Here is a 22514-nt window from a genome sequence, read left to right as displayed (position 1 = left end):
TTTATACGCGTTCATATTTTAGATGTTTCTGATCATGAAATCAAGATAGTTGATTGGTGATGTGCCAAAATTGCAGTTAATAATTCATTAGTTTTAAGAAGATTGTGGGGGATTTCTTCACAAATAAATATTGGAGATGATGTTATTGCCCATGAGCTGGTGTTTTTATAACATAGTCGAATTATTCTATTTATGTTCAATGGAAATACTTCCTAAAAGCAGTTCAAAAGGAACACTGTTAGTCGTTTGTCTTTAAAATGTAAAAGCATTAATTAAGCTGTAATACCTGCGGCCTTTGTTATGTACATAGCATACCGTAGGTGATCCTAGCTTGAGACACATCTGTTAGTAGTAATGCTCAGCCAATGATTAGTCCTTTGTGATCGAAATGAGTCAACTGCGATGGATACAGCAACTGTTCTATATAAAATTGTCTGTAACTGTCATGTCAATATGTGAAAATTCATATAACTTACACAAACATAAAATATGGAACAAAATTACAATACTATGCGGCCTCTCACATATTTTTTAGAAGTGTGGCTACTATCATCCAAATAGCTTATGCATGTTTGTATAGAGCTGCCAGCGAGAAGTGTAATTCCTTCTTTTTAACATATCTGAAGAAAACATCCACCATTTTTCATTCTGATCACAAGCAGACTTTGGCAGTTATAGCAGACTGATAAACACGAGTCAACTGAGATGAATATAGAAACTGTTTTATATTTAAAATTGCCTGTAGCTATCATGTCAATAAGTATAAATTTATACAATTCATGTAAATACAGAATATGCAAAAAAAATACACTACAAAACAAGCTCTCACATATTTTCACCAGCGGATGTTGTCAAATACATTTTCAATAGTGATATCATCTTTTTTACCTATAGCCTGCATTACATCATCAATTATTTCCTTCTCTGCCTCAGATAAATCAACTAGTTCATTTGGAATCCGTTTAACACCATAGTCTTCCACTTTTAAAACTGAGCTTCTCAAACCACCCAGCACTTGATAAAGCATAGCGGGCTCACAGACAACTTCAAAACATTCTTTTTCGTCTTCTGATACTGCGGGTTGTACATCTTCTGCATTCACCATGATAGCAATATCGGTTGCTTCTTCTAGTGTAACTGGATCAGAACTCTCTGGAATGACTGTTATAATTCCCTTAGTTTGAAAGAAATGCCTTGAACCTCCTTCACTCATAAGAGCTCCAACGCCGAGACGTTTTGCAACTATCCTTGACACATCATTTCGGGTCTTGCGAAAGTTTGGTGAGGAAAGTTCTAAAATGATCAAACTTCCGCTAGGACCTTTAGCTTCTATGACAGTCTGTTCGCATTTTTGGGTTTCTGCTTTTGTGATTATTGCTTGTATAGCCTTAGCTGGGATGTTGTTTTTTTCAGCCAGCTCAATGACTTTAGCTAATGCAGCATTCATCTTGGGATTCGAACCACCTGTTTCTCTTAGTGCTATGCGGACCTTGGCAGCTATATTTTGAGTTACAAGCATTTTTTCATGGTCCTTTGCTCCTTTAATGTGACGTATATTAGCCCAATGACTGTGGCCAGCGAGACGACATTGAACAAACTGCGCTGAACTTGTAATACAATAGCGAGGAGTACGGATTACTTTAGGCACAGTCGATAATTGTAGGGTAGCGATACATCGGGATAAGAAATATGTCCTCATCGTTCACTAAAAATATAGGTGAATAAATACATAAGCGGAGCATTTTAATTTCAGAACTTAAAAAGCCAGATATTGTTCAAATTTAAGAACAGCTTATGTTTACTGGGTTGCCATGCTCGAATGGATTTAGAGTTTCTTCTACTCTGAATCATAGAAATGGTGAAATCCGAATGGACTCGATGCCATTTCACTTTGCTAAATTGGTACGGAGGAATTCGCAGTGAGACTACTATTTGATGTCACAGAAATGCTCAGTGCGTATGGATTCGAATCGATAATAACCGGCTAAGCTCTCCCCAGTGGAGGTAAAAAGTTTCAGTGCATTTCATCACACTAACCACACGGGTCTCTTCTAACTACTATCGCAAGGGATGGGTCGCTTATACAACGACAACAAGATAATTCTATTTTTATTTATTGTATTATGGTTTATGGGTACAATTTCTTGTAATATCATTTGTTTTGATTACATTATCTATGTTGTTAATATAACACTTTCATCTTGTTTAAAAATAGAAATTTTCTTCTTATTCAATTTAATATCGAAATCGTCATCATCATAAAAGAGATTATCATGCCAGCTCTGAAATAATAACTGTATAGCAAGTAGTAAATCCTGTTGCCGTTTTGTAATATAGGGGGTAGCTATGAAAAAGACAAAAAGAAAATACGCATCAGGCATCGTTAGTGCAACAAATGTATGAAACATGAATTAAAAAGCAGCCGTGACCCAAAAGCGAGTCTAGTTTAACGATTTCGGTCTTGAGGAGTAAATCGCTAGTTTGGGAAAAATTGAGAAAGTGCAACTTTGAATCGTTGGAAAGGTAAGGTGCGGATTCATCGGCAGAGGTCAACTCCAAAGCCATTCGAAGGATGGAAACCCAGTGATCATGGATAGCAAAAAAATGATATACTGAATCGTGACATACTTCTTGTCCCATCAGCAACCGCAAGGTCAAGCTGATGGGACAAGCAGCGAAAACATTTTGGAGATTGTAACTTCCTACCATTTTTTCATACTTTAATATATGTTTTTATGGTTATCTACTATGAGATACTAGTTTAGTAATTCCAAACTGCACTTCATGAAGTGCCATGTAGGAGGACCCATCAACACAAGCTATGCCTTTGTAGTTTAAAAACACATTAAAATTAATGATAGCAGGGACTAATGAGACAGAAGCTAATGATACCAACACTAAAAACATTACATATTTTGTTCAGCAATTGTTCACTCAAACTAAACAGGCTTATAAATTAAATTGTTCACAACGAATAAGCAGCGTGTCATTTTATAATCGTGACGCTAAAATGTTTAATTTGGTAAATAGTAAGCAATTAAATGGAAGCTGGCAATTTTGAACTGAGTAGCAGCAACAAGATTATTGTGTACTATCATGAGGCATAATTTCTTCTCACGGCCAATTTACCAAGATGCATTATTGGCTAGAAAACTATAAAAGCTAGTTTGCCCACTTCAACAATTTCTGAGCAATCCTTGCTCTCCTAATTTGACCCCGTTCCTACACTCTTCAAAGATATGGGCCATATCATATGGCTCCCATTTTAAGCCAACAGGTCTAACATAGTGTTTTAGATAGAAATTACCAAACTTTGAACAGTGATCTAGTGTTGCCTGAGCCTGCAAGAAAATCTACTAAAAAGTTATTTTGGTACAATCTAGGTGTCTCCATAAATGTTAAATAATCCTATATATATTTAAATTATGACAGCTAGATCAACTGGAAAACTTATGACTAAGAAAATAACATTGAAAAAACCATAACATAAAGAGCGAGTCTCTTGAACTGAATTGCTAGCAACCGCAAGGTCAAGCTGATGGGACAAGCCACGAGAACATTTTGGATATTGTAACTTCTTACCATTTTTTCATATTAATATATGTTTTTATGGTTATCTACTATGAGATACTAGTTTGGTTATTCCAAACTGCATTTTACGAAGTGCCATATAGGCCTAAGAGGATCCATCAACACAATCAATGCCTTCTTAGTTTAAAACACATTAAATTTAATGATAGCAAGTTCTAATGAGACAGGAGTTCATGATTTCAACACTAAGAACATTACATATCTTGTTTAGCAAATGTTCACCCTAACTGAACAAGCTTATAAATTAAATTGTTTACAAAGAGAGAACTACAACAAACCAAAGAATTATAGATCTAACCATGCTACCTATTCCACCGAAAGCTAATCCTACAACTATATAAGACGTAACATATCTCAACAAAATAATATTTCAAAAGGCCAACCACAAAGAGCTAATTTGCAAAGTAACACACACAAATAACGTACACTAACACAATGGTTTACCGGCAAATGACAATTTCGTGGCTCATGGAAGCAGAAAATCTTTTATGAATAATGAAACCCAAATTTTTTGTTCCAAATTGAAAACACTATGATCTACCTATAATCATCTACCTATAATATATTTATCGTAATATATAACAGCAGACTTATGCATCTGATAATAATATGTATTCATTAAAAAAGTGAATGGGTAACACTGCTAACACAGTCGGCTTGGAAGGTTGTCCTTCACATTAGTGCAAGCCTTTTTCATAAAGCCGTAATTATGAAGAAACACTATATTCGCCTCAACTCAAACCTATCATCAATGTGTGTAAAATCCAGAACCGTAGACTATACGTAAAAAATGCGTAGCCGACGATCGCCGCACATAGTAAGAAGAACAGGCTGTCGTATAGCCCCAATAATGAAGTAAATATGTAATTGCATCACATACATATCTAATTTCATGAGGTAGTAAAACTTTATTGTAGTATTAAACTGCAAGTTTTGCACAGTTACCTAATTAAACTTGATTGTATATATTCCAAAATTACCTAGCCATGCTCATGCCGGTCGCATGAATGCATAGACGTAGGTATTGTGCTCAGAACACTCGAGCTTCTTCTGAGCGAAGATAGACGCGCCGTTATTTTTTAGCACTTGAATCAACATTTTAACTTTCAACGGAATCGTCTTTTATTGGCCTTTATTTAGATCGTGGTCAATAGGACAAACAACTTTGGTACATGTTACTTTGACTTGACGGAAGGGAACACTGTTTTATTCTAATCCTTTACAAACCACTAAGTACGATAAGTACAGGAACGTTGTTTCGTAAATCATTAAAAGAGAAGATAACTCAGAAATTAGCGCAGATACACCATCTCTCCAACTCGAAACAAAGTTGTCTTTACTTTTGGATTACTTATATTGTTTGTCATATTATCTTTATATAAATCATTTTTTGCATTGAAACTTTCGTGATGAGACAATTTGTATAACATTGTCTGGGTAGGTAACAACAGTAGTTCGAAGTTTTCCTCCCATTACTAGGTCTGCAAAAGAGCTCTGGCCTAGTTTTGAAGCAGACCTATATGATAACAATGTAAGATAAGGATCGGGCTCCTTTTTGCGAATCATATTTATTGTCTGCACAGCTTTCTCTGGAGCTCCATTTGGCCATTTTTTGGAGAGGCAGAGGGCTGTTGGTCAAGTGAGTGAAGCCATCCTCATTGGAGAACACCTCGATTTTCTGTGTTGCATATTGGGTCCATTGTCCAAAATTATACAATCTGGTATTCCATGATGTAAAACTGCTCTTCAAATGTGTAATGATGTTCCTAGATGTTGTGTTGTTCTCATTAATGCGATTACGGGGAATATGGAGTAATAATCTATGACCAGTAAGTAAACCTGTCCTCTGCAACAGGTCTGAGCCAAGAGTTTGTTAGGGCCTTGGCCGGTTTGCTGTATGGGTTAGGAGCTCTGCTGTCTTATGGGATTCCCTCTTTCAAGTTTCACACTGAATTATCATCTCCTCTATAGCTATTCCCCTAGCAGGCCATCAAAGGCTATTTTGTGTTCTTGTTTGGCACTCTTTAATTCTTAGATGATCATTATGTTTGTCCTTTAAGACCTTTATTCTTAGATTGAGAACTATGGCGAATTGGCTCTCCAACATAAAAAAACCTTAATTTACTGACAGAAGAGTTTTTTTCTCATTGTGTGGTTGTAACAGCTGGTCCGCGAATGATACAAGCATTCTTTTTTTTGCAAGGGGTTTAGCAGATTCAGTCAGTTTGATTGTGCACTCGTGTGTCAGCTTCCCTAAACCTTGAAACAACTTCACATCTGTGTTTGTCAAGTTAATTTCATACCTCTTTTGTCTACTATAATCAGCTTTAATCCCTCACGTGTTTTCTTCCTCAGCACTGGCACTTTCTCAGTAGTCATTTTTATTGGTGTAAACATTTTTTTCACAATCTGAATGTTTGAGCTGACCCTAAATTTAATAAACCAATGGCAGCTTAGTTTTGTTTCACCCGGGCCATAAAGTTTTTTAGAAGTGAATTAAATGTTGCCTGTACAAAGCTGTAGCCCACAAACGCTCATAGCGGCTACTGTGTTGAGCTTGAAGCAAATAGTCTGACATCTATTACTATTGCTGGTAACATCCAAGTTTGTGTATCATGACTTTATGTCTACTGTATCCACATGGTATATTTCACCCAAATGCAATCAAATTACACTTCATTCGATTCACTGGTCTTCAATTTGTAATTCATTTACACTCTATATAATAAAATGAGAAATAATAAAGGTAATAAAATACTGCATGTATTATAGTGCACTATTGCATGATTGACCTATGACCTACGATAGTGCAATATCCTAGTCATGGTCAATGATGGTGAATTTGTTAGGCTGATTCACTTCTGTTATTTTAGTCTAGCCTAGATTTTTAAACTCTTGAAATTTATGTTTGAAATCTTAAATAATACTTTAATAACTACCAAAACCGTAAATAAAGCATAAAGATGATGCGAATGATGATGAAATGGCCTAACCTAGTTAACAAGGAAATCGATGATCGAATTGCCGTTGTTAAGGAAGGACTACTTGATAAGTCAATATCTTTATACTGATGACAGTTGCAAATGTAGAATCTACCTATTTTTAGCAATACTGTTGCTGACTGTGGGGAGATTAGAAAGCTGTAGAAATGCCGATCGTCAAAGGATTATCGTCATTCCAGAATCATATTTTATCGATGGTGGGTTGAGTTATTATTTTTATAATCGCTGAATGATTTGAGAGCCTTTGTTCTGCGGATAATCAGATAGAGAAGTGGTCAAGCTAGACTATCTCTTTCTTAGATGTAGATATACAGTATCGACCTGCGGTGCAAGGTTTGTGTATCAGATTCAATCAAACCTTTACCAAATATGTTTTTATTAAAGATCTAGTATTAAGTAGCCCTTCATGTTGTTTTGTGAGTTGATAATTAGGATGGCCTAGGCAAGTGTTAACACTTATAGTATAAATGTATCAAACACTTTTTGACGAATCGCTAACTGACCTTTTAGTGAATTTTCACATTGTTACTAATACTTTTTTGTTTGCTACACAAAAATAGCTGCTTGGCTACTGCAATAGCCGATGATTTTTTATTAACATATTAGGGCAGGTCATAGCAAGTGATTACCCAGGTTTCTCAGCTCCTCAGCTAGTGGCAACAGAACCTCAGGCCTTGAATGTTGATATACTGGGATATGATGGGCGGGAGTTTTCTATCACCAATTCATTTGATATGGACAGGCATACTTATACCAAGGTGAGCAACATGTTAATTCACATTTTATAGTTTTTGTGTTTTTTTGTAAAACTTTTGGAAAGCTTTGTAAAATATGTTACACGTTTTTTATATTTCCAGGGTTTAGAGGTGATCAAGTTTCGCTACCAGATAATCTGTGAGAGTGGCGGATTTACGGCGTTGGTAAGCATAGTGCATATACTGATCTGTGGTTCTTATCATATTGACCTGGGTCACATAGGTCAGTGAGATGGATACCGGAAAGGCAACTTCTTTTGCCCAATTTATGATACACTTAGACCGCCTATACTGGATGTTATGGATTTATTGGTTCATAATTCATGATTGAGTTGAGCAAAACCTAGAGGATTTATGTGCTCATAACACAGAGTGAAGGTCAATATTGATAAGCTGGCAGCGTATGGAAGATACTGCAGTTTGCAGAACATTTTTCAAGGTTAAAAGCATGTATAAATTTATGTTAGGAGGTATTGCAAAAACTTTCTGCATGATTACATGCAACCAATGAATTGAAGGTTTCTTTATGTTTCCTCATGCTATACATCATTACGGTTGGTTACATTACATGTAACCAACCACATGCTATACACTGATCATGCCTCGGGTAAAAAGGCTCTATGTACCTAAAGTACCTGCAAACCATCATTTGAATCTTGTAGTCATCGGTACATACAACTATTTTTCCAGGTATATACAAGTATATACAGGTATATACAAGTATATATAGGTATATACAAGTATATATTGATATATACAACTATATACAGGTATATACAAGTATATATAGGTATATAGAAGTATATACAGGTATATACAAGTATATACAGGTATATACAGGTATATACAAGTATATATAGGTATATACAAGTATATATTGATATATACAAGTATATACAGGTATATACAAGTATATATAGGTATATACAAGTATATATTGATATATACAACTATATACAGGTATATACAAGTATATATAGGTATATAGAAGTATATACAGGTATATACAAGTATATATAATAGGTATATACAACTATATATAAGTATATACAAGTATATACAGGTATATAGAAGTATATATACATGTAGATATATACAGGTATATACAAGTATATATAGGTATATACAAGTATATATAGATATATGCAAGTATATACAGGTATATACCAGTATATATAGGTATATAGAAGCCTATACATATATATATATATATATATATACAAGTGTATATAAGTATATAGAAGTATATACAGGTATATACAAGTATATATAGGTATATAGAAGTATATATAGGTGTATACAAATGTATATATAGGCATATACACATATTTATAAGTATATACACATATTTATAGGTATATACAAGTATATACAAGTATATATAGGTATATAGAAGTATATACAGGTATATACAAGTATATATAGATTTATACAAGTATATTCAAGTATTTATAGCTATATACAACTATATATAGGTATATCTTCTAGTCTTTGCTGGCTTTTATCTGTAAGATAATTTGATGGTTGTACCTAGGAGCTTAGTGATTCATCTATAACACTTTTTCCTGATGTTTTAGTGGGAGGTGAGAGTTGACAATGAGAATGATGAAGCACCAATGCTAGTAGAAGGAGTAATCCATAGCAACTTTTACGTGGACGTCAGTGAGGTGGGCTGCCCTGTGCTGTTTTATTTTATTACAGTAGACGCTCCTATAACGTATACCTCCTATAACGTATACCTCCTATAACGTAAATTCCAGATAACGTAAATAATTTATTATGTGTCCATTTCAACCTGAACTGTGAAGTCTAATCAGGTGCAAACTAAAATAAGTTAGTCACACAGACCTGGAGTAGTTTGGATTTGGGATTTGTGGAAAAAGATTACAATCTCTGGAAAGTTTTGTCATTTTTTAAGGAAAAACTTATAAAAAAATGACAATTGTGTCTGTTAAGACACTACAATGGACTACAAAGATATTCTTATGCCTGTAAAGGTGCTATATTTTGCATTAGAGCCCTTAAAATGCTTTTATATAGTTACTGCTTCTTAAAGGCTATTAAAGACCTATGAATATGTACACTATTACCAATGATATAATTATGTTTAAAATATGAAGTTTCAAATATGATAAGATATTAAGTTTAAAAGTTGTTTAACAAAGTTTGAAAACTTTTACAGTTGTTTTTATTTTCTCTTTTAATTTATTTGAACTACACAAAACACTTTTCTCATGATATGTAGTTTGAAAGTTAGAATGGTAACTGTCGTTATATGTTAAATCAATGATATAAACCCCCACAGTATAGGCGACGGCCATTATATGGGCAAGGTTTAATGATCAAGCTCTGTTGGATGAACCCGAACATAGCACTAGAACAAAAAATATGCTGAATAAGGGCCCCTGTAAATTTACAAATATTATGAACAATAGTGGTTATTTTACTGATCTTTTGATTTCATTTTGTTGTCAAATAAATACAGTTGCCCAATATTGTTACTGTTATGATCAGTCAGTTGCCATTCGCAAGCATTCACGATATTAATAGTCGCAATCGTAAAATTGCCCAAATTCGGTTTTATATTTAGATTTTGAGTATGAAAACTACACTGCACAACTTTGTCTGTTGTCACATCTTATTGGCCAGATAAAAAAATGTGACAACAATAAAAGACTTTGTCATTTTATATTAGGGGTGGCAAAATATTAATCAAAAACTAGGAAAAAAGGCCGTTGTTCAGGTGATTTTGGGTAAATTATATTTAACTTTAAGCATATACTACGACCCCTACCAATTTCAAAATTAATAAAAGTAGGTAATTTGAAATGTTTTGTTTTCCATGGATCCATGTTTTTTGTTAGGTGTTACCCCTACATTGTAGAAATTCAAGGTTTGCTATTGTGAACCACGGGATCTACTGAACGAATGAGCTAATGACACGATAACAACGAGTCGTGTTTTCCAAAATCTGATAAGGCAACGCGACCGCCCCACGAAAACTGTGTTAGCCTCGGAACCCAGGCTAGCACAATCTGAACAGGGCTCGATCATTAAACCCCGCCCATATGATAGCCGTCGCTTATCCTGGTGGTTTATATCATTGCTATAACTGACATGATATGTACACTTCAACCTACATAATATGTACACTATAATCTTTTACCATTCCATTGTGCACTGAATGCGATAATGCATACAAGTATCTGTGGGGTTAATGTTGATTTTATATATAAACAAACAAATATTAGTTGATAATAGTTGCAATTCGTTTTATTAAAAAATCATAGAGATTCATAGCAATAAAAACTTTTAATTTAACCAAAAGATTTAACATTAGGGCCAACATTGCAAGCTAGTTTCTCTGTGAGCAGTTCTCACACATGTTATTGTACGTTATAGTACTCAAAATTTTCTCCAATACCTATATTTTAAACATAGTTAAAGAAAAAAACCAATCATTAAGCCGTGCAATGCTATCAAAATGCCTAGCAATGGCGGATTTTGCCTTTAAGTCACAAGTTTGTACTACTTGCTTAAAGATAGACTTGCACGGAATTTTAGTAGATTTTATCAGAAAGTATTGGTATGTTTCTCTCATTGGTATGTTTTTTATCATTTGCGATTGTTTTTTGCTTGATGTGAACTGACAACTAGGATGTTTCAAGATTAAAATTGACAAAAATCGACTTGATCACGGTTAAAAGGCTCACGAAACAATATAGGAAAAGCCCTGCTAGCAACAGTAACACATTGACCATCTATAACTGGCAGTAAGCTTGGTCAGATCTCGTGCAGTAACTGCATCCACAATACTTTTTACTCTTGCAGAGTTCTCCTCCTGGAACAATTATTCCTTTTGCCTTAATTAATAAGATAGATGACCCTGACCCTGGTGATGTCATCACTTATTCTATGGTAAGTCTCTATACAGTCACTTAGTTATTTGTAAACCTACACTTTCTCTCCTGCACCAGTTGACCGCCTTGCTGCCTTTTGGAATAACTGTGCAGACGCTTATTACACCTGATAATCTCTGATTACCAAGAGACCCAAGAATTAACTGTTTAAGACTGCATATTTATAAAATTGGAATTATCATCTAAATGTCATTTTCGATGATATGTGATTGACACGATTAATTATTCTATTGGCTCTAGATTATTCTACAGACGATTCCAATCAAAATATTTTTAGCATTCGTTGTTGTATGTTGACTGTGTGATTATCGTAGCCTACAATCATTGACTATTTCTAAGCATTCTAGGCTCTGCCTTTAATGATGTGTTGGTCAACATGTTCATACCCGCTGTCATTACAGCCTATCCACTTGGGTATCGTTTACCCTCATGTACCTTATCAATGCTACAATTATATTTAAGTAAGCCTGAGGGGGACATCATTCTATGTGTGAGATTTTAGGCTAAAAATCACCCATATTGTGTCACAATCAGCTTGCTTTTAGATGGCAGCATGTATAGACCCATAAAATCATGCCTAGCTATCTTCACCACTGCTGTTTTTATCAAAGAGATCGTTGACAATAGTTCATGGCGATGTTGCTTGGAAGAATAGGGTTTCATTGTTTCCATGACTAATATTATTAATACGATTGTAATATTCCTTGACTTTGCCTCTCTACAACTAGTGTTTGTTTTAGTAGCAGAATTTAGTTGTAAAGGATTTTATTTAATAACGGACCACTTGTGAGCTGCTGCATAAATTTCCACAAATTGAGCTTACACATGTGTCACTACAGTGTGATAATTAGTTGACTACATGGAAACTTGGTGTTTTTCGATGGTATAAAATTAAATGGTATAAAAATGACACAACGTTCCTGTGATTCTCATATCAAAAGTAGGTTCGCTATTTTTGTTTTTGAGAATTAAAAGAAGGACTTATTCTGTTTTAAAAAATTACCATCAACTAAACTAGCGCTGAGTCAGAAGTAAGGGATGGAGTTGTCACCACATTTATTTTAACCTGGAAACCTGTTTAGGAGTGCATGACTGGTGATATACTCTTTAACTTTGATAGAGCTTTAATCTGAGAGCCCGATTGCGCCTATTTGCTTCAAACAAGGCTCATTTGATGGTGGAGTCAATCATGGAGTTGTCTCTACTATATTTTTGTCTCAAACTCTAAGATTTCTGTATTTCAGAGAGCCTACTCTGGATCAATGCAGGATTCTTATCCATTCACAATGATAGACAATGTTGGCCTCGGGCACATTCAGGTTAACGGTACCTTGGACTATGAGAGTGATCAGCTCAAATATGTCTACCAAATATTTGCTGATGTAAGTTGTCATTTCTCAAGGACTGCAGTAGGTAAAGGCAGTTTTAAGAACCACCCATTGTAGAGTACTTTTATATTGTATGCGGATGGGATGGATAGTTCTATGGATAGTTCTATGGATAGTTGCATTGTTTGGTTACTTAAGGCATTCAACATGTTTCAATATGTACAAGATTTCATATTCATTAGAAAATTAGATTTTTAGATTGTGGTCTCACCATTGCTTTTCATTCCGGAGGTTTGCATGCCATTGTTACACTTCAGGGCATATTATTTCATTGTGCCATACTATTTATTGATACTACTAGCATGCTTCACTTCGATTTATTTCTCAAAATACAACTAACTTATGCAATATTGTTGGTGAAATGGCCAATATCAAATATGTTTACCAGGTTAGCTTGAACTATGGTGATTTTCAGTCAGTCTGTTGCATTGTTTCTCAATTTGGCATGCTTCTGAGTTCATTAAAATTTATTTCAATTTTAATTAATTTTAAATAATTTGACTGATGCAAACGAGGAAGGATAAAAAATTGATGATAACTACAAATTTAAAACATTACATAAAGGATTAATATTCATTGGCAACAGATATCGACTGAAAAGACTAAATTCATTATAAGGAATAGGCAATCAAAACTTAAAAAAACATGAATCTAATTTTGTAAGGTTATTAGCCAGTTATTGCAAGTTCTCTTTGCATTGTAGGATTTGGTGGGGCACAGGCTGGCAGTAATACTTGTCATCACAATCAAGGATGGGAATGATTTTCCACCTAAGTTTGACAGTTCCTCATACAGCCTGGTGATTGCTGAGAATGTAAGTTGTTGTATTATAAATGTTATGACCAATATAAGATTTATTAATAAAAGTTATAGCATAATTAATATACGAGTCTCTAGCTACTCTATGTTTATCAAGGGACTAACCGAATGCCCGCATTGCACGGGTATCAAGATAACCACCCAACGAATTTGAGTAACTTACATGGGATGCTGGTAATGGTAAGCTTACCTTTATTAAAATGATTTCCGTGTTTGTAGATGGCTTAGTAATTGTTTCATTTGCTTAACTGCAAACTGTGCTAGTTCCTGACCCAAAGCACTTCAAGAGTGGGTATTTCAACTGATGTAGCGAATGTCATAACGATAATTTTTTGCTTTGGCGACGTAGTCTAATGGTTAAGGTTGCCGCATCTAGGTTTTGATGTTCTGAGATCAAATCTAGAGGTGTGTGGAACTTTCATTTTTCAATATTTTACTCTAGCAAGGAAAAATTGCTTTAACTGGATACAGGGTTAACAAACAAAAAGACCAACTCTGAAATTTATGTACATGTATATACTATAATAGTATATATAAATGCATATATCTACAATGTATATACATTGTAGTATATATCTACATGTATATTAGTGTTGGGCCGGTATTGGGTTATCCGCTCTTACCGATACCGAGGGATTCTCGGTATCCGCGGAAACCAATCATTTTTGGTGACAGCTAGTTATCCGCGGCCGGTTTGATATCATCGGTATTTATCCGTAAAAGCCTATCGGTGAATGGCTATACGGATATCCGGATAGGTTTTTAAAACGCTGCGTTTATGAACATGCTAATCTCAGCACGCATTGGCGAACAAATTCAACGAAAATTTCCACGCTTACTGTTTCTACTATTATATTACGTTAAATTGATAATGCCACCAGCCTCGAAGGTTTGGGAGTTCTCCACAGATGGAAGGATGTATAAAGACTCTAACGGGACTGGACTCTAATTGGACTGCGTATAATTATGTGATTACATTACCTGATTACAATATGTGATAGTAAGATTTCTGTAAACTGTTTCAGTATATTTAACAACGAGAGCTCCTTGCCATTATCTATCTGTTCTCTATTATACATAACGTTTGTGTCAATAACTATATTTTTTAATAGAATAAACAATAAAAACATCTATCATGAAACTTATATTTCCATCTTTCTTTTCTTTTTTGGCTTGCTAAAACGAGGAGTCTCCTTGCCGTAACAATATACTGCTGACTAAAGAATGTTTTTTGCACAGGCTATTTTTTGCACAACGATAAAAGTTGTTCGAGACAGTTATGGTTTAAAATTTAAACCATTAAACTTTAAACTATTTAAAGACACACACTGAAAACCATATACCGGACAATAGTACCGACAATACCGAACTTTCTTAGTTGGCAAAGGATACCGAAGATGGTAAATACCGAAGATACCGATACCGGGAAAACCGATAAAAAAGTGCAAGGATATCCGATCCGGCACTAAATTAGATACCGGCCCAACACTAATGTATATACAGTCAACATGGATAACTTGAACTTCACGGGACCGAGCGAAAGTGTTCGAGTTATCAGAGCGTTCAAGTTATCAGAGCACTGTCACAAGTCCATGTATTTATTTATTTATTAGTAGATACATGTACATATACAAACTATAATATAAATCAAAAGCATACATGGCTTTTTTCAAATTAAATGCTTCTAATGTAAAGTTTAAAACTTTTTTATCAAATAGTATAGAGATTTTTCTATCAGTTGACATTGGTTTGTTGTTTGAGGTGATGTTATTGCCAGGACGTTTTTTTGATTAAAATTGGCAAAACTTGATCGTTGTTGAAATGCTCAGAAGAAAAGACATCTTTTTCTTTTGAGCGTTTTACCCAAGATCAATTTTGCCGATTTTTTTTAAAGTTTATGCGAAGGTTACCTCACTTTTTTTCCGAAGGACTATTGCTAAGCGGATGTTTGGTAAAAATCAAATTTCACCAAACCTTTAGAATAGTCATTGACAAAAATATTTTGCCGATGCTGGTAATAATGACGCCTATAAATTACGAAAAGTCGAGGTTTACTTCTATGGCTTAGACTAAGGTGATTTTCTAAAGCGATAACAACCGTTGGGCAAAAAACTGTTCGAGTTAACAGAGTTGAGGTCGAGTTATCTGAAGCAATTTATCATTACGCGGGAACGGACCAAAGAAACCGTTCGAGTTAACCATGTGTTTGAGCTATCCCAGGGCGAGTTATTCATGTTTGACTGTACATTGCAGATATAAGTGATATTGAGAGTTGGTACTAAGTCTCGTTTATAGAGAAATTTGGCTAATATCTCTCTATAAATCTGGTTAATATGCATCTCTAACTCACATTTTGTGTCTATTGCAAGTAAACTTTCTCATTCAGTTTTACTGTCATCTAATCCTTATTTATCTTGTCAAAACACTGATTTGAAGACCACATTGAATGAGTTTCTAAAATTTACTCCTCATGATATTGTAAAATACATCAGTAACATACTTAATTCAAAAGCATCAGGCTTAGACAATATTTCTGTGAAAATGATAAAAGCATTTCTTCCATTCATTATACCTATTATCACTGATATGTTTAACAGAACATAGATTGATGGCTGTTTTTCTTAGGTATGGAAGCATGCACAGGTTACTCCGCTGTTTAAAGAAGGAGATAGCAGCAACAAATCAAATTTCCGGCCTATCTCAGTACTCCTATTTTATCTAAAGTTTTTGAAAAGCTCTTAAATATCCACATCTACTCTCATTTGTCCAAAAAGGATATTTTATATCCTTATCAGTGTGGTTTCAAAAAATTCACTCATGCGCTGTTCACGCTGTTCATAAACTAATCTCAGACTGTTTAGATCTAAAAGTAAGAGGTGAAAAGACTTGATTAATGTTTTTGGATTTCAGCAAAGCTTTTGACTGTGTCAATCACAAAATATTATTTCATAAACTGAAATTTGCCGGTTTTAAAAGTAAATCCCTGCAAATATTTCAATCCTATTTTTATGAATAACATCAAAAGGTTGTCATGAATGACAAAGAATCCTTGACGCAAGAAATAGATGTTGGTATTCCACAGGGGTCACTTATTGCTCCAATATTACTTGTTAATATATATAAATGATCCTCTCAGACTTATTCCAAGAAGCTTTGCATATGCTGATAATATTGTCTTTGTGAGTCATCACAATGATGTGCAACCTCTTGAGGCGAACTGGAATCTCATCATGAAAATTATCAGCAACTGGTGTACTTCAAATCTCATGACAATCAATTTACAAAAATGGCATTTTCTCGTCTATAATAAAAATGAAAACCTTCAAAATAGTTTACTCTTAAAGTTTAACAGTCAATCTATCACTTGTGGATGTGAGACAAAATTGCTAGGATTTGTTTTGACAGATCGACTCTCTTGGAGTAATCATGTCGCCACTATTTGTAATAAGGTTACTAAGTCATTGACTCTGCTCCAGTTTTGCAGGCCATACACAAACTCGAAATCTGCCTTTGCAATTTGAAATCAGTTTATCTTTAGTCATATTGTTCATGGTATCCATATTTATTATAATCTAGCTCCAGGATGAGTCACAAATGATTTATTTTTGTTGCAAAAAAGGACATTTCGCCTAATTGCAAATCTACATCATATTCCAGCTTATCTTGTTCCAACAAATGATTTTTCCGAATCTTTGCATTTTATTACTTTACCATGCTAAATGTTTATTTTACCTCAATTCAATATTTCAAGATCTTTCATGGATTGTGTCCTCATTTTTTACATGACAGTTACAGGTTCAATTACAGTTACAGGTTTTTAATTCATTTCAACTTGTGTGATATGAACAGACTGCATACATCTAACAACTATTATGAAAATATGATTGCCAGCTGCTTCAACAATCTTTCACCTAATATCCGTTCTCTTAGCAGAGAAAGACATTTTAAACACTATATATTAAACTATTTATTCGGTTTTAGTCCCCAACTGTTGCCTTTTTTGTGTTATTATTGTTGTATGGCATAATTGGAATTATTTTTATTTGAAATGAAATTATTGCTAATAAAGTAATATATATATATATAATATAGGGAGTCTATAAGAAGTTAGATCTCTAGTTTATAGTTAGGTGTAACTAGTGTCGAGAGTGCTATGAAGTTTGTTTCCTCAAAAAACTGTCTATTCCAATATTCTGCTCTTACACATACAGGTTCCTCCTGGCAGTACATTCTACACGACTCCTCCGATTGCAGCTCAAGATCAAGATAGAGGCATTGGAGAGAGGCTCCGCTATTCACTTATTTCTGGTACATCTCTTCTTACTTAGGCCTATGTTGCACGAGTCTCAAGTAATGAGATCTTTCACTACATTCTAAATAAACTGCTGAGACGAAAACGACTCAAAAGTTGGCATTTTTGATCTACCAATGCCTCACCAGGATCTACATATATACATGCACACTGTTTTAGGCCATAGCATCCTCGGAAGAGAATACTTTTCTATAGATGAATGGACTGGAGAGATCATTGTGGAAAGTGAACTTGACCGAGAGCGAGTTTCTAGTTACACAATCTTGCTGAAGGTGTGTCGTGGGTAGGCAAGAGAAGTTACTCTAACGCAAGGGCCGACATAATTGCATTATTATATAAGAGAATGTGATGTATGAGCAGAGGCAAGGATCTCCAGAAAAGTCATGTGAAACATAAAATTATTGGTGTATGATAAATTACAGAAAATTAAATTGTTGTTGAAAGTGAATATAGTGATACCACTTGCACCTAGTGGTACCTGGTAGTATTTAAAGCTATATATGTTGTGCTTATTTTATTTAAGTTTCTCAGTAGTGTTCGAGGCAGCTAAATTTCTTTTTTCCTGTGTTTTTTGTTGTTGGCCAAATAGTTTGCACTTGAGAGATTATCTTCGTATAAGCCTGACATAAGCTCATTTTGTATGAGCTTACATCAGACCTACAGTCAACGTTCCTATAACAAATAGCTCTTATAATGTGAATTCTACTTAATCTAAAAAATTGATGTAAAGTTTTGCTTTGTACGTATTACGTACGAAATTCCATACAACTTAAAGCATCAAGTTGGTGCAAGTATTTTTAGCTAGCCTTAAAAATAGTGTTTTCTGTCTTGCCGCACATGAGAGAGCAAACGGCGTAAATTAGTATCTCTATTACACGCGCTAGTACCCCGCAGTCTAGTGTTCTGTGAGAGATCGTTAGGAGTGCTGATAAAGCACAGAGAATGATTACCTATGTAGCTGCACAATTATTCAGAAACACCGGAAAGGCGGTCAATTTGTACAGGTGTTAGAGTGTCAGTCTACCGATGTGAATGTTATGAATTGGAGTCTCCTTGAAATCAATGTTTTATTCTAATATATATATATATATATATATATATATATATGTATATATATTTGTTTTACTTTATTTTAGATTATACAATAAGTTTTTATTTTTTCTTTCCAGCATAGACCTGGCTGTCTAGAGAAAAAAAAGTCAATTTAAATTGACATTGAAGGTGTGTGCTTATTACCATAATCATAAACCCTAAACCAAGTGAAAGTGAGAAGAAAAAGTAGAAAAGTTGTTGATACAAACCAATAATACCACAGTTACTGTATAGTCACTAATAATACCACAGTTACTGTATAGTCACTAATAATACCACAGTTACTGTATAGTCACTAATAATACCACAGTTACTGTATAGTCACTAATAATACCACAGTTACTGTATAGTCACTAATAATACCACAGTTACTGTATAGTCACTAATAATACCACAGTTACTGTATAGTCACTAAATTAAAAAGCTAGGTTTAGTTTTTTACTGTTTGAAGGATCAAAGGTGTGAGTTTGGGCAGATCTTGGAACAGGCTGGGCAATTTACATGTACATGTATTTTACTTTTAGTACAATGTTAAATCCTTACTACATAAACACTCTCGGACCGGATTGTTTACGTTGTAGGAACGTGTACTGTATTTATAAATAACATTTTAACTACTAGATTTGTGGTTTGGCAAGTTACGGTAGCTTATTTCAGAACAATCAATGCCACTGTTTTAGACTATATTAAACCCTTAGCTGTTGTTTATAAAAATCTAGCCTTTATTCATTTTATGCATTCTAGACGATATTATATGACTGGTTTTTGGCAGGCTGAAGAGGTTTATAGCCCTGAGAAGTATGCCAGTGCTCTTCTCATAGTCAATGTTACGGATGTTAATGACAGCCCTCCACAGTTTGACCAACCGGAGTACTCCACTATCCTAGAAGAGCACAGCCCAGAGTACACAGTTATAGCTGAGCTCTCAGTTAGCGATGGTGACCTGGTAGGGCTCTACCACAAATACTCCTTCATGTGCTCAGTTTATGGTGGTCAGCTAAGGGATTGAGAGTTTGTGAGTTGCGTAGTTGCTGATGAGATCTAAAGTCAGCCTTCAAAGGTCAACTGTAGACTGAGATTTTTGCTTAGCTCCAATAGATTGACTTAAGCTAGCTCTGTAAAACAAAATTTTATGGATCTTGTCATTGCTTTGTTGAGCAGATCTGTGTCATTTGCTGATTGAAGTTTTGACATTGATGAGGTCATGTACTTTTTAGTATTAGTCCTATTACAAGAGATGGCAGTTTATGGTTTTATAACAATTTGTTATTAGTCAGCTACTAAATATGCTATAGAAAACACAATATTTAGTTTAACACCAGGGATACATGTAATTTGTGATTGCATACAGTTTTCATATCTTACTCTGCTTAAATATTTTTTATATAAATATAGTATATACAGTATATAGTAAATATAATAAGTATATCCAAATATTTTTATATAAATAAAGAATTCGCAAAAAGTTGTAACATTGACGTATCCAAATATTTTATAACAGTCTTATTTGAGTTACATTAAAAAATTATCTTAGTGACCCATTTTACAGGCTGTATGTAGGTCACTCTCTTCATAACAAAAGGAACACGATTATTAGTAGAGTGAATCTTGTTTGCTGTGTTTGTAAACTTTCAGCTTGAAGGGATGGTCACATGCTAAGTTGATAAAATACAGCACAATATATGAGTATTTTGAAAAAAAACTAACTTCATAAAGGACCAAATAGAATGGAGCTGGCATGTATAGTGGTAGTTATCATATACATAATAAACAGTATTGTATTTACTAATATCGCTATCGAGGGAATGGATTAAATTTTTGTGTAGATGTGTGGTCTTGACTTCTATTAGTACTGCTGTAGTTGTGGCTGGTTGTTTTTCTTACAATGTTATAGCGATTTCTCTTCCAGTAGGCAATTTTACAACGATGCATTATCAATTATTATAAAACGTGCTATATATTGTAGAACTCATATCTGACATTCCTGTTGGGAGACCATGGTGGGATATTCGCAATAGAAAAAACAGGAATAAACAAGGCTGAACTGTACGTTTACAACAGGTAAGACTTAACTTGTGCTGTTTGCATTTATGGGACATACAGTCATACCTTTACATTTGACGTTTTGATCTCGACCAAGTTGGATTTTGACTAAAAAATTTGAAACCTTCAGTCCACAAAATTCGGCTTTCAACCAAATTAAAATAAGCTGAGCGATTACAAATACTTTTAGTTTTCAGCCTCCATTGTGAGCAAAATCATTTGTTGTGAATTACGCAGCTTCATTGTCATGACTCTAATCGTGACTAGGAAATAGTAGAGGTAGTAAAGTTGGTGAACATTTGAGTTTTCCATGCCTCAGACTCGAACTGCGAGTATTCTAACAAACGCTAAAAAGAAGAACAGTACAGTTAGATGCGCAGTAGTGGTAGCTTTAAATATAAATTCATGACCTTTTTAGGCTCTGTCTTCATGTTTTCTTATTCAGTGGTAAGAGTTTATGTGTGACTGTCAAAACACTCTGAATTACTTTCAGCGACCTCCTTGATAGGGAGTCATTCTCTTCTTTGACTTTAAGAGTCCTGGTCAGTGATAGAGTGACACAGAGTAGTGCTCTTGTTTACGTCTCTCTCACAGACATCAACGATAATCTCCCTATTTTTACTCGTGCTGTCTACTCCTTCGCTCCTGTTAACGAGACGGCGTCAGTAGGCTATTTGCTTGGACAAGTGGCAGCAACGGACGCTGATACAGGAGTAAATGGCCAAGTCACATATCATATGTTAGTGGGAGATGTCGGTAAGTATACTAGAGTTTGCCAAGTATAGCACTTGGATTGTGGTATTCCTGTGAAAGTCTGCAATGATAACCAATCATATTTTATCTTTCGCAGTTGCTATAACAACATTAGACTTGTTGTAGAAAGCTTTCAACAACATTTATTAATTAAAGATTGTAGAAAGCTTTTCACCGATTGGTTGATTTTTGTGATGTCATAATATGCTAGTAATGTAGTTTTAAAGCCATTACCTCGACATACGAGCTTAATACGTTTTGAAATCATATGTCAATTCTTTGGTATGTTAAATCAGCTTTTCTTATATAAAATAAATAAGTACAAATTAATCCGTTCCCACCCTCTGAAATACCCACCTAAAACAGGATATCACGATTGAAAACACGTTTTTAACTGTTCTACATGTAGTTCACACCTACCCTCACAAAGTAACAAATACCTATCTAGTGGTTATGACCTGCAATTTAACCTTCGAGACAGATAGTAGCAGCTAACAGTGGTGTGAGAGAGACATTCTCTTGCAACACCATTGGTATGCTACACTTTTGTGACACTACGTAACATAAACTTTAAGGTTAACTTAAACCATAACTGTCACAAACAACTTTTATTGTATTTGCTAGGTAAATCAGACACGCTGATTTCGATTTTGTACTCAAAATAAAGATTAGTCCACTAACCTTCAAAGTCATTTAGGCTTTTTTAAAGCGTTTCAATGTCCGTTTCGAAAACAACACAATCGGCATTACAAGCTCCGCCCATAAATATGTGACGAAACCTAGCTTTTTCAGGAACGGAAGTTAGGAATGTTTAGTCCGATTTAGAATAATACATATGG

The 22514-nt window shown here is 34.5% G+C and overlaps 2 protein-coding genes across 3 annotated transcripts in view; one reads left to right on the top strand and one right to left on the bottom strand.

Moving 5' to 3' along the window:
* Nucleotides 1-712: 712 nt before the first annotated feature.
* Nucleotides 713-4591, bottom strand: LOC137393701 (translational activator of cytochrome c oxidase 1-like). Of its 2 annotated transcripts, none has more exons than XM_068080356.1 (2): nt 4537-4591; nt 713-1705 (listed from the first exon to the last, which is right to left on the bottom strand). In XM_068080356.1, exon 2 carries the CDS (start codon nt 1697-1699, stop codon nt 836-838), a length of 864 nt encoding a protein of 287 aa, XP_067936457.1. In that variant the 5' UTR covers nt 1700-1705; nt 4537-4591; the 3' UTR covers nt 713-835. The 2 variants fall into 2 exon arrangements, with proteins under 2 accessions (XP_067936457.1, XP_067936458.1); XM_068080357.1 differs by lacking the exon at nt 4537-4591 and adding an exon at nt 4133-4190.
* Nucleotides 4592-6414: 1823 nt separating this feature from the next.
* The window catches only part of LOC137394381 (protocadherin Fat 4-like), a 34320-nt gene continuing 18220 nt past the window's right edge, over nt 6415-22514 (top strand). Inside the window, exons 1-12 of the mRNA XM_068081094.1 lie at nt 6415-6427; nt 7200-7351; nt 7451-7513; nt 8926-9015; nt 11180-11266; nt 12513-12650; nt 13360-13470; nt 17687-17783; nt 17947-18059; nt 19652-19825; nt 20846-20940; nt 21416-21678. Coding sequence (XP_067937195.1) covers nt 6415-6427; nt 7200-7351; nt 7451-7513; nt 8926-9015; nt 11180-11266; nt 12513-12650; nt 13360-13470; nt 17687-17783; nt 17947-18059; nt 19652-19825; nt 20846-20940; nt 21416-21678 — 1396 coding nt within the window. The remainder of the gene's footprint in view (nt 6428-7199; nt 7352-7450; nt 7514-8925; nt 9016-11179; nt 11267-12512; nt 12651-13359; nt 13471-17686; nt 17784-17946; nt 18060-19651; nt 19826-20845; nt 20941-21415; nt 21679-22514) is intronic.

The sequence above is a fragment of the Watersipora subatra genome, chromosome 4 (genome assembly GCF_963576615.1).
Source record: "Watersipora subatra chromosome 4, tzWatSuba1.1, whole genome shotgun sequence".
Lineage (NCBI taxonomy): Eukaryota > Metazoa > Bryozoa > Gymnolaemata > Cheilostomatida > Watersiporidae > Watersipora > Watersipora subatra.
The sequence above is the reverse complement of the archived record's forward strand: the minus strand, read 5'-3'. Positions and strand labels throughout refer to the sequence as shown.